At 44.7% G+C, this 15,355-nt stretch overlaps 1 protein-coding gene across 2 annotated transcripts in view; it reads left to right on the forward strand.

Annotated features, from left to right (window-relative positions):
* The first annotated feature begins 2,661 nt into the window (after window positions 1-2,661).
* Window positions 2,662-15,355, forward strand: part of PALM2AKAP2 (PALM2 and AKAP2 fusion) — a 484,740-nt gene continuing 472,046 nt past the window's right edge. The window contains exon 1 of one of the 2 annotated variants that reach the window (XM_033925871.1): window positions 2,662-3,018. In XM_033925871.1, coding sequence (XP_033781762.1) covers window positions 2,974-3,018 — 45 coding nt within the window. In that variant the 5' untranslated portion in view covers window positions 2,662-2,973. The remainder of the gene's footprint in view (window positions 3,019-15,355) is intronic. The other variant, XM_033925880.1, reaches the window with a different exon arrangement.

Below are 15,355 nucleotides of genomic sequence, written 5' to 3' on the forward strand. Positions count from 1 at the left end.
AGTTTAGTAAGATTTTGGTGGGATTTCATGGCCTCACACTTTCCATCATAAATGTAGTGGTTAGAGTGGCTTTTGGGCCTGGGTCCTCCTCTCTATGGCTCATTAGCTCACCTACCAGGATACTTAAGGCACTTGTGTGATGCTCTGCTAGGCTTTCCCATACCAGGTACTGCTGTTCTATAGGCAGGTATATACTGTTTCATTCAGATTTGTGGGGTAGGTAGGGAGGGGCTCAATGACCACTGGGGGAGTGTGTGTGGGTCATTACTTAATCCTCCAGTGATCATCTGGTCAGTTTGAGTACCGTTTTGGCACTTAGATGCTTTTAAAACAGGTCTAGCTGTGGACATCTAAGTCTAAGCCTGCCCAGAACGTGCCTCCAACATGCCCCCCTTAGTCTTGGATGCATAGTGGGTAGAACACCTTAAAAGATGTCCAAAAAGACAGTTTTAAAAACTGGCACTTGGATGTTCTGGTGAGTAGGACGTCCAAGTGCCAATTTATGCCATTTTTTTTTGGATGTCTTAGTTTTTGGAAAATGCCCCTAATTGTCAGAGGATGTGGAAACAGCGGTTAATATAGATGGGTTTAAAAAAATTTTGGGGACAGGTTCCTGGAGGAAAAGTCCATAGTCTGCTCTTGAGAAAGACACGCAGGAAGCCACTGTGTGCCTTGGGATTGCTAACATGGAATGTTGCTTCTACTTGGGTTTTTGCTAGTTACTGCTGATCTAGATTGGCCAATGGTAAAACTAGAGCATATAATATGAGGTTATGGGGTGGTAGACTTACGTCAGGAAATACTTCTTCACGCAGAGGGTAGTGGATACCTGGAATGCTCTTCTTATGGAAGTGGTGGAGGTAAAAACAGTGATGAGTTAAAAAAAAATGCATGGAATAGACACAAAGGATCCCTAAATAGAAGAGGATAGTATGACACAAAACTTGACAAATCAAAAACTGGAGCTTCATTTACAATGCGCAGGAGTCGTGTTTAAATAGAAGCCCAGCAGCGGGGAAGCGAAAACGATGCCGGATGGACTTCTATGGTCTTTGTTTAGTATATAGCAAGACAGATTGGAGAGAGTAGGTTTGATGGCAATTCTAGCAGTAGTAATCAAAGACCCAAGCTGAATATACATTCCACAAGCTGTTTTTTAGTCTTAAACAATAGCCTCAGCCCCAACACTCCGCCGCTATGTTAATTTACCATTGCGGGAAGAATTACGTGAGAGCTCATCATTGGCTGATTGTACTAATTTTTTAATGAAATTTACTTATTTTTTAAAAAAACTTTCTTAATTTTTAAATAAATATTTTACTATACTAATGTACTTAGCTTTTTTTTACTGCTGAGCCAACGTCCGGGAGTCAAACCCGACATGCCATGTTTCACCCTAAAAAGTGCTTTATCAAGGGTCTCCCATGACCGCCCGTGTCATCCGACTATTCAAATGTAAGAATAGTAATAGAATTTGAATAGTCGGATGACACGGGCGGTCATGGGAGACCCTTGATAAAGCACTTTTTAGTGCGAAACATGGCATGTCGGGTTTGACTCCCGGATGTTGGCTCAGCAGTAAAAAAAAGCTAAGTACATTAGTATAGTAAAATATTTATTTAAAAATTAAGAAAGTTTTTTAAAAAAATAAGTAAATTTCATAAAAAAAATTAGTACAATCAGCCAATGATGAGCTCTCATGTAATTCTTCCCGCAATGGTAAATTAACATAGCGGCGGAGTGGTGGGGCTGAGGCTTAAGACTAAAAAATAGCTTGTGGAATGTATATACAGTACAGCTTGGGTCTTTAAGACTAAAAAATAGCTTGTGGAATGTATATACAGTACAGCTTGGGTCTTTGATTTATACGTGTTGTATTAACCAAAACTAAAACAACTAAAAAAATAAGCCATATTTTGAAAGCTTGTAGGGAATTCTAGCAGTAGGGCAGGGTGGGGCGGTGTAGCCAATGCTGGACACATTTATACGGTCTCCGTCCCATATGCTGCAAGAAGAATAAGGAGCAATTATATGTATTTTATACCACATTCCAACCATCTGAGTACAGGTCTTGCCTATCTCGGGGAGGGGGAAGACATCTTATACTGAAATTTAGCAAGTAAAACCAATAATTATTGGTTTGTTGCCTTGAGAATGAATGTGAATGTTGGTCTTTATTTGCGCAGTGGTTAAAGCTACAGCCTCAGTATCCTGAAGTCGTGGGTTCAAGGCCACGCTGCTCCTTGTGACCTTGGGCAAGTCACTTAATCCCCCTCCATTGCCCCAGGTACATTAGATAGATTGTGAGCCGGTGGGGACAGACAGGGAAAAATGCTTGAGTACCTGAATAAATTCATGTAAACCGTTCCGAGCTCCCCTGGGAGAAAGGTATAGAAAATTGAATAAATAAATAAATTTACTATGTTACCCCCACATAAATGGTCTTAACATGGGGAGCTGAGCCAGAAAAGTTTGCCCAGGGCCCTGTAAGGTGCTGACAGGCCCCACTGCACAGAGATTTCAGAAGAAGTTGATGGGCTCTCTGCTTAGGAAATGGCAGCCCCTTTGCCCATACAGCAACAGTCCACCCCAGGATGCCAGTCAGGGCACTCCGCCCCCTCCCCCCTCCCCCAGGAACCACACAGGTTCTTTCGACCAGGGAGGCCTCGCCATCCATTCGGGCGCTCTGCAGGAGGAGCCACTGAGCCGAGACGGAAATCTCCGCCACGCGAGTCGTCCTGTCAGTCAGCTAAGCACAATCCACGGCGCGCGCGACAGCAACCGAGATGCGCTCAGCCCGCGCAGCCGTGAAGCAGGCAGGCGCTGCCCGAGTGCCCCTCGCCGTCGCGCCCTGAGGCGTCCCAGGCGGGCTCCACTCGCTCCACAGAGTCCCTCCGCGCCGGCTGCAACTGTCGCCTGCGGGCGACCGCCGCTTCTTCTTCTTCTTCTTCGCCTCGCCCAGTGTCCTCCAGGATGGCGGAGGCCGAATTGCACAAGGAGCGGCTGCAAGCCATCGCGGTAAGTGGCTCGCTTTCTGGCGTCTGCGGGCGGTGGCTGTGCCCGGGTTAGCGCGCAGTGTGCAACCCCACCGCGCTTTCCTCCCCCCCCCCCCCGGCTGCTTCTCCCGCTTCAGTTGAAGGATTTCTAGCGGATAGCGTTTCACCGGGTAGCTCGTGCATTTCAAGGGAAAATTTGAGACCCAGTCTTAAGGGTCTGCACTCTGGGCTTAGCATCTAATGAATGGACTGGTTGAAATAGCAGGGCTCGTATTTGTGGCGTCTTTCAGTCGTGTGTGCTAAAGATTACCTGGGCATGTTCTTCCCAAGGGATGGGGAATCTGAGCAATTCATAACAATCCTGTTGATTTTTTTTTTTTTTTTATAAATACGGAATGCTTGATTTTAGCAACTTTCATTTCCGGCAGTATGCGCATACATTAAAGAAATACTTCACAGCTGATAAATGGGAGAAACGCCTGTGTAAGTGGTGAGATTCGTCAGTCACGTTGCAGAGAAATAACGGCGGCGCGAGCGCCTGTCCATCTGTTCCTGCTTAAGCCGTGCCGGGGTTACTACACATGGCTCTTGGCTTGTTCAGCGAAGCTCGAGGGCAGCGTAGTGTCTGTGCGTCGAGCGAAGGCGGGTGCAGGTCTGGGGAGAAAGATGCCTGATCAACAGATGTGGCCGCTTCGCCGCAGGCCCAGCTTCTGTCAGAAGGGCCTAGAGATGCTTTGTGGATAAGGGACAGCGGGTCTAACTTTTCATATAATCGGTCTGGGGAGGCTAACTGACCCCCCCCCCGTCCCCCAGTCCAGCACGTGAGCATTTTATAGAGGGGTTATTGAACAATAAATCCATTCATCGAGCTTGCTCTGGATACCAAATTTCAGGTATCTAACCATAGCAGAACAGAAGCAAAGAGAGAGTTCAGGTGGCTGGCTGTATGTTTTGATTTCTCCCCCCCTGTCATTTTCTGTGTTTCTTTAAGAATGGAATTTTCCCCTGCTGTTGTCTGTCTCCTCCTCTGAGAATAGGCTTTAACGTATTAGCATTCAGAATCTCCAAAGAAGCATATTTGGGAATGCAGGGAAGAGACAGGTGCCACCAGCTCTTGATGAAATGCATTAAAATAAAAGGCCAAACAGGAGGGTGTCTCCTTCCTGAAGAGCAGAGGTAGCAGCTCTGCAAGCATTGATCTACTCTGCTCTATCCTGCTGAAGGAAGTTGGGGCCTGACAGTCTATAGATTCTGTGCTAGCACTTGGTTTTACTGCTCAGGAGAACCATCTATAAAATTGTAGGATTTCTTCAGTTATAATTTTGGATTTTTTTTAATTTATTTTTTTTAGCAAGCTGTGGTTTACAGACCCAAAGAGTCACAATCTAAGGACCTCTTTTACAAAGTGGCGCTACCAGTTAGCATGCGCCAAATGCAAAGAAGCCCATGGGCATTCACTGTGCTTCTAATCAGTAGTGCCACTTTATATTAAAAAAAAAATAAAACATATATTATATAAAATATAGAATTTTAACATTTGTGTATTATTTATTATTTGTAAAGAATATCTTTCTGTATAATTTATATGTATTTTTACTCTATTTTTTTAATAAAATGTTTGAACATAAGGCACAGGCACCGCCAAAGCTGAAACCCCCCTCCCCAAACAAACCCTAAGTACATGAGGCAAGGGGAGATAAAGGGGTCCTTTTAAAAAGCTGCAGTAAAAATTGGTCTTAGTGTGCTCTTATGTGGGTTTTTCCCATGCGCTAAGGTAGGTTTACCTTATGACTTCAGAAAAAGGACAGATTGAGACATCCGGGTTTTACTTCCAATGGAAGTAAAACCCGGATGTCACAATCCGTTCTCCTTACTTCCATGGCTTTCAATGGAAGTAAAGCCCAGATGTCTCACTCTGTCCTCCTTTTTCTGGAGCCTTATGGTAACCCTACGCCAAGATCATTTTTACCGCGGCCGTAAAAGCTTCGATTTTTGTATTCATTTCATTGATGAACATGTGCTAATGTTGCCATTAGCGTGTAGCTAAATGTAGGCAGTGAGGGCCCAATTCTGTAAATGTCACTTAAAACTTAGGCACCAAATAGTGTGGTGCTGAAGCATGATTTTATAAAAGCTGGGCACACTTTATAGAATTATGCCTAGACATCAGTAAGTGTCCTAACCTTAGGTGTACCGTTTTATGAGTGTGCCTAAGTCAAAACAAACACCTGCATGAAAAATATGCCTATGATCTTCCCCTAACCATGCACGCTTTCTGGTAGATGCTTTGGACTAAGTGCTTACCTTAAAGTGGTCAAAGGAAATATCTTTTGTTTCAGAAGACATGTATGATTGGGCATAAATCAGTGGTCTCAAACTCGAACCCTTTGCAGGGCCACATTTTGGATTTGTAGGTACTTGGAGGGCCTCAGAAAAATGACAATTTTGCATGAGGTAAAACTCTTTATAGTTTATAAATCTTTCCTTTTGGCTAAGTCTTAATAATAATATTGTTATTTATAGTTAAAGAGACATATGATCAAGAAACTGTTTTATAGGTCACAACTTCTCCCTTTCACTTTTAGACCTTGCTTTATTTGTAAAACATTTTCAATTACCCTCCTGATGTTGTTTTTCCTTAAATGTTCTCTTACTTTCTTTAACAATTGTAGTTCACTCCTTTTTCCCTATGTATCACTAATTAATTGTGTACATCAATTGTATGTTTACCTGTTTAAATTGTTTTATTTTGTCCTCCCCCAAAATTTTTTTTATTGTTATACGCATTGAAAATATTTGATATTGCGTTTATATCAAAATTTTAATAAACTTGAAACGTGATAAACATATGGAGGGCCTCAAAATAGTACCTGGCGGGCCGCATGTGGCCCCCGGGCCGCGAGTTTGAGACCACTGGCATAAATGTATTATGCAATTTTGGTTACAGAAAGAATCTCCAAGCTTTTGGCATTGGAGGAACCAGTTGCATCGTTTACTTTTATTTGAGAGTTAGGAGGTTTGGCGATCTTCTAGAAGAACTCGTCTTTTTATGGAAGTTTGGGATCCTTATATTCAAAACCTTTCACCTAGAGCAAGAAGTTTAATTCTCAATGATTTACACTGAAGCGAAGGTTGTCTAAATTACATTCCAGATCTTTGTTTTATTTCTTTATTTTTGTTAACTTTCATCCAGGGAGGGGAATTGATTATGGGATGGAGGGGAGGGAAATGGGGAGAATGGATAGGGGGGATTATGGTTTATTATATAAAATGTTTGGAGGAATGATAGAATTTTATATAATATATGGATTACAATTTTAATATTTGTGAAATCATTTGTAATGAATATCATTCTGTATAATATATATGTATTTTTACGTTATTCTTTCAATAAAATGTTTGAACATAAAAAAAAAGTGGTAGGTGCCTACTATGCAATTAAGTGAGATTTAAGTTAATTATGAGGTGCTAATTTTTAATTATTGGTGCCAATTAATCCTTTTAAATAATTAGGTACCTAGATTGCCTAGGCGCGCCAATCTAGGCACGTAACTATAGTAGGCATCATTTAAACAGCAGATAGGGCGGGTATTAAAAAAAGGCTATTACTGGCTAGACATATCTTTCAGTCAGTAAGACCTTAGATTTTAACTCCATTCACACACTTATTCATGCCTTTGTAATATCAAGGTTAGATTATTGTAATTCAATATACAGTCAAACCTCGGTTTACGAGTGCACTGGTTTGTGAGTGTTTTGCAAGACGAGCAAAACATTCGCAAAATCGGCGCCTCGGAAACCGAATTTGACTCGATTTACGAGCGCCACCCCCCCCGATCCGGCATCCCCCCCCCCCCAGTGATCCGGCGTCCCCTCCCCGCTATCCTACATCCCCCCGAGCACCGAAACGACATCCCTTACCCTGATTGGGCACCGGCATAAGCACCAATGCACAGGACATGTCGGTGCCCGAAGATCCTCCCTCTTCTGGGCTGGGCTGGGCGGTGCGTTGGAGATCCTCCCTTTTGCCTGTGCTGGGCTGGACTGGGCTTTGAACATTTGCACATGCTCAAAGCCTTCTGGTCTCGTTCTCTCCGAGATTCTCAGATTCAAAATCTCAGAGAGAGCGAGACCAGAAGTCCTTGAGCATGCGGAAATGCTCAAGGCCCAGTCCAGCCCAGCACAGGCAGGAGGGAGGATCTCCAACGCACCGCCCAGCCCAGAAGAGGGAGGATCTTCGGGCACTGGCATGTCCTGTGCGTTGGTGCTGGTGCTGGTGCCCAATCGGGGTAAGGAATGTCGTTTCGGTGCTTGGGATGGGGGAGGATGTAGGATTGCAGGGGAGGGGGGCGATAAAAGCGGGGGGGGGGAGGATGCCGGATTGTGGGGGGTATGGAGCAGCGTCGGTGGCCTCAAAGGGGGAGGGAATGGAGCAGCGCTGGTAGCCTGGGGGGGGAGGAGGAGGTGGAACAAATCAAACCGAGTTTCCCTTACTTCCTATGGGGAAACTCGCTTTGATATACAAGCAATTTGGTTTACAAGCATACTTCTGGAACAAATTATGCTCGTAAACCAGGTCCCACTGTATTGTAGAATCAATGCAGCACTTTTACGTAGGTTACAGACATTATAAAATTCAGCAGTTAGGTTTCTATTTAAGGGTAAAGTATGTGATCATATTACTTCTTTGTTGATAAGTTACTGGTTGCCTGTACATGATAGATCTAAATTTAAAATTATTTATCAGACTTTTAAAGCTCTCCATTATGTAGCTCCACCATAATTGGCTGCTGTAACCATTCCATATACTCCAACACGTATATTATGGTCAGTTGACTTTGAGACTGGTACTTCCTTTACCAAATTAATTCGTAGTTCTGCTTTTTTCTTTTTATCTCAATTCTTATGGAACGAACTTCCCCAAGTTATTCAAAGTGAACTTTCATTTCCAAAATTTAAGTCTTATGTTGAAAACTCATTTTTACAATTTGGCATTTAATTTGAGGTAATTTTTAGATTGAAGCAGACCACAACAAAAAGAGGTGTGGTTTTGTTTTCTCTCTTCAGTATTTAGATTATGGGCTCCTTTTACAAAGGTGCGCTAGTGTTTTTAGCGCACGCACTGGATTAGCGCACGCTATAGCGCATGCTACCCAATAAACTACCGCCTGCTCAAGAGGAGGCGGTAGCGGCTAGCGTGCGTGGCATTTTAGCACGCGCTATTCCGCGCGTTAAGGCCCTAACGCACCTTTGTAAAAGGAGCCCTAGGTCTTTCCTACTGATAATGGCGTTCTTTTCTTGTTTTAATTGATTTAATTGTTTTTTGTAAGCCGCATTAATCTGTTGTAAATTGTGGGATACCAAATTTTAATAAACCAAAACATATAGAATCTGGGCCTAAGGGCTATTGAGTTACAGTGTGCTAGCCAGTTAGCATGCAGTAATATAGATGCGCACCTATGCTCTGCCCCCTAAAAAATGCAAACAAATATTTAGTGTGCAGTTAGTGCATGCACATGCAAAAACTAACATGTGACTCTTTAGCACATGCTGTGTTAGTCCATTTTTTGCTGCGTTAGGTGCATATTAGCGTCTAATGCAGCTTAGTTAAAGGATCTCCGAAGCGAGGGGAGATAAAGTTAAATGTCTCGGGACAAGAAGAGCATCAGCACAGGAAGTGAGGTTTGAATCCTGGTCTCCCTGGTTCTTAGCCCATTGTTCTAACCACTGTGTTGAATTTTTAAAATTGCATGGTGCTCTGTTCAGAAGCCAGACTTGAAACCACAGAAAAGCTACTGGAAATTGTTCCTGAGAGAATTTAATTATATCATCTGGTCTTCCTTTTGGAAGAGCTCAGCCAGCAATTGTTTAGTGCCACAAGGTGAAAATTCTTCCCTAGAGTGTTCAAGTCATTTGCTTTTTACGCTTTATTGACAGCACTTATACCATCTCAGTCATGGGGCCGCTTTAGCTAAGACATTTTTAGGAGTAGATTGTTAAGGGGGCAATTTCTCCAAATGGGCATGTAGTGGTCCGGGCTGGGGCAGAAAACTCTATCGTGGCTTAGTAAAAGTGTGTGTATGTGTGGGGGGGGGGATTAGTTTTGTGCATGCAATGACAGAAAACAACGTCACTCCTAAGCCAAGGGTGTGTGGAGTATGATCATCCTCAAATTTACTGCTAATGTTCGCTGTAGCATTTGCATTGTGCTGAAAAGAGATCCTCTCTGGATTCATAAGATGTAACAGGTCTGGCAGTGTATCGCGAACTGTGTGCTGTGGCACACTAAGTGCCTCCTGAGATTTCAGGTGTGCTATGGCACACTGGGGAGGAGGAGAGGCGCTGGCTGACTGCCTACAGGAAGTGCCTCTTGCGGTGAGAGCACGTCTTGTAGGCAGTCAGCCAGTGCCAAAGCCTCTCCTTCTCTCTGGCCCTCTTCCCTGCTGACACCCCTCACTGGCGTCTCGGGACCTGTCTGAAAAAAGCTAACGTCGTTCCTCTGCACAAAAAGGGTTGCAGAGCAGAGGCTGCGAACTACAGACCAGTGAGTCTCACATCGATAGTGTGTAAAATCATGGAAACACTAATTAAACGTAAATTAGACACGATCTTGGATGAAGGGAATCTAAGGGATCCTAATCAGCATGGATTAACTGAGGGTAGGTCATGCCAATCCAATTTCATCAGCTTCTTTGATTGGGTAACAGGAAAGCTAGACTCGGGAGAGTCTCTGGACATAGTGTACTTGGATTTCAGCAAGGCTTTTGACAGCGTCCCACACCGCAGGCTTCTAAACAAGATGAAATCGATGGGGTTGGGCGAAACAATAACTGCATGGGTCAATGATTGGCTTAGTGATAGACATCAGAGGGTGGTGGTCAACGGCACCCTCTCTGAAACATCGAGAGTGACCAGCGGAGTGCCGCAGGGCTCAGTCCTGGGTCCACTCCTTTTTAACATATTCATAAGGGACTTGACACAAGGGCTGCAGGGTAAGGTAACATTATTCGCCGATGATGCCAAACTATGCAACATAGTAAGTGAAGGCTGTTTGCAGGATAATATGACACAGGACCTTCTTGCGTTGGAAAACTGGTCCTCAACATGGCAGCTGGGATTCAATGCTAAGAAATGTAAGGTCATGCACCTCGGTAGCGGAAATCCATGCAGAACTTACACTTTAAATGGAGAAACATTGGCTAAAACCTCAGCAGAACGAGATTTGGGAGTAATCATCAGTGCAGACATGAAGGCGGCCAAACAAGTAGAAAAGGCCTCATCCAAGGCAAGACAAATGATGGGATGTATCAATAGAAGTTTCGTCAGTCGGAAACCAGAAGTCATAATGCCACTGTACAGGACCATGGTGAGACCTCATCTGGAGTACTGTGTACAATTCTGGAGGCCACATTACCGTAAAGACGTGCTTAGAGTCGAGTCGGTTCAGCGGATGGCCACTAGGATGATCTCGGGGCTCAAGGGTCTCTCGTACGAAGAGAGACTGAACAGATTGCGGTTCTACACTCTAGAGGAACGCAGGGAGAGGGGGGACATGATTGAGACATTTAAATACATCACAGGACGTGTCGAGGTGGAAGATGACATCCTTTTTCTCAAAGGACCCTCGGCCACAAGAGGGCATCCGCTTAAACTTAGAGGGGGGAAATTTAGTAGTGACACCAGAAAGTATTTCTTCACGGAAAGAGTGGTGAATCACTGGAACAGGCTTCCGGTGCAGGTGGTCGAGGCCACCAGCGTGCTTGACTTCAAGAATAAATGGGACATCTACGTGGGATCCCTACGAAGTCGAGTTAAGGAACTGGGTCATTAGCATTCAGACTTATTGGGGTGGGTCAGTAGAGTGGGCAGACTTGATGGGCTATAGCCCTTTTCTGCCGTCATCTTTCTATGTTTCTATGTTCTCCCAGGAGAGCTCAGAACGGTTTACATGAATTTATTCAGGTACTCAAGCATTTTCCCCTATCTGTCCCAGCGGGCTCACAATCTGTCTAATGCACCTTGGGCAATGGGGGGATTACGTGACTTGCCCAGGGTCGCAAGGAGCAGCGTGGGTTTGAACCCACGACCCCAGGGTGCTGAGGCTGTAGCTTTAACCACTGCGCCACACTCTCCCGCATGGGCGTGAAGTTGTCATGGTGACGCCCGCGCATTTCCGGGTGCCTCGAACTGTAGCCACTACCTCTAGTGTGCCGCAGCTTGAGAAAGTTTTTCGGGACACTGAGGTATAGGCAACTTATTCAGGTGTGCTGGAAGTTCTTTTTAAGCAAGCCTGTGGGAAATATTTCTGTTTCTTTTTGCCACATCTTCTTAGTTTTGGCCTGCGTTTCTTGTTTACCTGAGGATCTTTCCTCTTTCCCTGAGATTCACCAAGTATTCATTTGGGACAGACACCTTTATAATCAATGCTGTTGTGGTGTTTTTTTTTCTCTTTTACTATTACAGTATATCTGATTTTCCGGAATCCAGCTTTTAGTCAGTCAGTTTGAGGATAATATCTTCCTTTTCCACATTCTCTTAGGGCAGTATCTCTCAAACTGTGTACCAAGGCATAGTGGTGTGCCCCAAAGAAATTCTGGATGTGCCATGAGAGATTCCAGAATTTTACTTTATTTTTAAAAATTCCCTTTATAAGTATACACTAGATTAGATAACATGTACATTGCGCATGCAAGAGTCTGTCAATGTTATGAGCGTCTGTGTGCATAAGGATACAATCGCCCAGATAAGCAGCATTCTTTGACGTGATTGGTCTTTGAAAACTAATGGCAAGTAATTTTAGTTTTCTTTTTTATGCAGTAGTTATCCTAACTTGAGCAACAAAGCAACCAAGGCTTTGTTATCTTTTGGATTGTTTTATCTTTGCGAGCTTGGATTTTCAGCTCTGACAGAAATTAAATAAAGAAAGAGAATGACTGCAGATGGTGGATGATGAAATGTGTGTTTGCTTGTCAACTATTGAGCCGTGTTTTGAGTTAATTTGCACTGAAAAAACAAGCATAGAAACACAGATGGCAGATAAAGACCAAATGGCCCATCTAGTCTGCCCATCCGCAGTAACCATTAATTAGCAATTCTATTTTCTTTAATTTCACCGTTGTGGCAATTACCCAAATATAGCTTAAAGAACTTTAAATAAATAGCTGTCAGGTTTAATTTTTTGATGGTTTTCCAGTTTTATAATTTCAATTATAATGTGCTGTGAAAAACATTTGGTTTATTTAGTGTGCCAGAGCTAAAAAAAATTTGAGAGACACAGTCTTAGGGTCACAATCCCAATGCTTTTCCAGCACACTGATGTAATGCTTGCAGTAGTGTCTCGCAAACTTTGTCAAGCTGCAGCACACTAAACCTAGTGGCTGTGGCTTAAGACATTCGGAAGAGTGCAGACATCGAAGTGATGATGTCACGCACTTGTGTGAAGGCCCTCCAGACTGGCCCTGAGCCGCCAATGAGGGGTGCCAGAAGGGAAGACACACGGAGAGAAGGAGAGGCACCGGTGCCGGCTGATTGCCTACAGGATGTGCCTCGCTGCGAGAGGCACATCCTGAAGGCAGTCAGCCGGCGCCGGTGCCTCTCCTCCTCCCTGGTGTTTCGCGGCACACCTGAAATCTCAGGCGGCACACATAAGAACATAAGAATAGCCTTACTGGGTCAGACCAATGGTCCATCAAGCCCAGTAGCCCCCATGTCTTTCTCAATAACAGACTATGGACTTTTCCTCCAGAAACTTGTCCAAACCTTTCTTAAAACCAGCTACGCTATCCACTCTTACCACATCCTCTGGAAACGCGTTCCAGCGCTTAACTATTCTCCGAGTGAAAAATTTTTTTCCTCCTATTGGTTTTAAAAGTATTTCCCTGTAACTTCATCGAGTGTCCCCTAGTCTTTGTAATTTTTGAGAGGTGAAAAATTGATCCACTTATACCCGTTCTGATCCACTCAGGATTTTGTAGACTTCAATCATATCTCCTCTCAGCGTCTCTTTTCCAAGTTGAAGAGCCCTAACCTTTTTAGTCTTTCCTCATACGAGAGAAGTTTCATCCGCATTATCATCTTGGTCACTCTTTGAACCTTTTCTAGTGCCGCTATATCTTTCTTGAAATATGGAGACCAGAACTGAACGCAATACTCCAGGTGAGGTCGCACCATGGAGTGATACAGGGGCATTATAACATTCTTAGTCTTGTTAACCAGAGTTTCCAGTGAATAAGATGTGCCACCTTGTTATGTGCCTTTCCATATAAAGATTTTCCACCATCAGCATTAACCTAAAACAGCTTTGTTGGTGCAGTGTTTATTTCTCTTTTCTCTGGCTAGTATATCATGTGGAAGCATCATGTGAAACCAGGCAAATTTATATGCTAAAAGGGCGGTGTAACCATTAGGTAGACTAGATGGTTGCCTTGGGTGCCAGTTTCTAGGGAGCAGCAAAAAGCATTTGCAGTCAACCCAGAACCAGTGGCATAACAGGGGGGTGGGTGGGGGGGAGTGGACCGCCCTGGGTGCCATGTTTGTGGGGGCTCTGGCACCCCTCCTCCTCTCCGCCTCTTCCTACTCCACCCCTCACTATGCATGCACGCCCCCCCTACTGTACCTCTAGCTTTTCACTTCCGTGAGCAACAACTTTAACGTGCTCCGCTCTTCAGCTGATGTCATTTCCGGGTGCCGCACAGAGTCTTAGAGTCCCCTTATTGTTCCATATAGGTTATTGATTGAGTCGTGGATAATTTTGCATACTCTTTTCCTAAGGTGAGTGTGTAATTGGAATCACTCAGTATTATACTGTCGCCCCGGGACGGGCAGAGGTGAGAAGATGCAGTGGCACCCTGCAAGACACCATCGAGCCTCCTAAGGGCTCGACCCCTGCTGAACAGTCGGTAAGACGACTTCAGGGACGGCCCTGAGTTCCACAGAAAACTGAGCAGGCCGGTTAACAGTTACCCACCGGGATTGGCCTGTCAGCTACAGACAAAAGTCTGTGTATTCTCAATGCAGGCAAAATAAAAGAAATGCTCCAAGCACAAGAATCCTGAAGAAATAAGGACTAAAAACACTGAATAAAATAATAAAATGTGGAGTGAACGAACACACTCTTGTAGGCACGTGTGCAGAAGGGATACACTGTAGGTAGAGATAAGGAGCTCAGAGAAGTACAGAGGAGTAACTGAGAAAAATCTGAACTCGATTCCTTCTGCAGATGGTATGTGGCCATGGGGACACTACCCACTTGTCTAGAATGTCTCATCTATCGCACTGGAATAGCTAATAACCTCATTAAATTAATTTTAATATGTTGTGTGCCAGAGTTCTATGTGCAGATCCACACGGCACATCATTTGTAGAAACCCCTCAGAGACCTATCAGTGCATCTTTTTACCTGCAGGGATGGTGAGAATTTTTTTAAATGGACCATTTACCTGGGTAGATGCATTACCTGGGTAGATGCATTTTAGAAATTGTCTTCATTATTTATATCTGGCATGCTAATATCTGGTGATTAGGGCAGTGGGCTGGGACCTGGAAGGCCCAGGTTAAAATCCCACAACACCCGCTTGTGCTCGTGGGTGAGCCACCTAACCTTCTGTGCCTCAGGAGAAGGCAATGACAATCCGGGGAGTCCCCAAGAGTCAACTCCAGGGCATAGCTGGTTGTAAAATATTTACAAGTTAATGTCCAATTATGCATTTTTTTATAAGTTTATTCTCAGATGGACTGCTAATGTTTATGAAATTCTTGAATTGGGGGGAGCAGTGTAGTATTAATAGGGGGGGGGGCGGTCCGCCCCAGGCACCATCTTGGTGGTGGCGCCAGTGCCTTTCTGACCCCTTTGCCTTGTGCACACCTTCCCTTCCCTCTGACACCCCAGACACCAAGCGCACTCCCCTGCTTTCCAATCTCCCAGACCTGAGCCAATCAGGCTTAGTGCCCCCCCTCCCCGTGTGTGCCAGTGATGCACTAGGAGTTGCCTAAGGTCTTGATTGGGGAGGATGCACCAGGAGGGGGAAGGGCTAGCCATTTTGAAGAGGTGGCCTTGCAAGGTAGGAGGGAGTGGGCCTCCCTCCTGCCTGATTTTTGATGAAAGGTATGGGGGGAGGGTTGTCATTGGGGGAGGGTTCTTGAGCTGGGGGGTCTGATCTGATCTCCCCCAGCCCACTAGCCACCAGGATTCTGTGGGAGGGGTAGGAGTGATCAGAAGGCAGGGGGGTACATGTTGTCAGAAGAAATATCAGGGGGTCCCAGTTTTGGTGGTGGAGGTGGAGGTGGGTGTGTATGTGGGGGGGGGGGGGGATGTTGCAGAATTGCGCTTCCCCTACCCTCACTACAGGTGTTTGGGGGGA

This window comes from Geotrypetes seraphini, chromosome 1 (assembly GCF_902459505.1).
Source record: "Geotrypetes seraphini chromosome 1, aGeoSer1.1, whole genome shotgun sequence".
Lineage (NCBI taxonomy): Eukaryota > Metazoa > Chordata > Amphibia > Gymnophiona > Dermophiidae > Geotrypetes > Geotrypetes seraphini.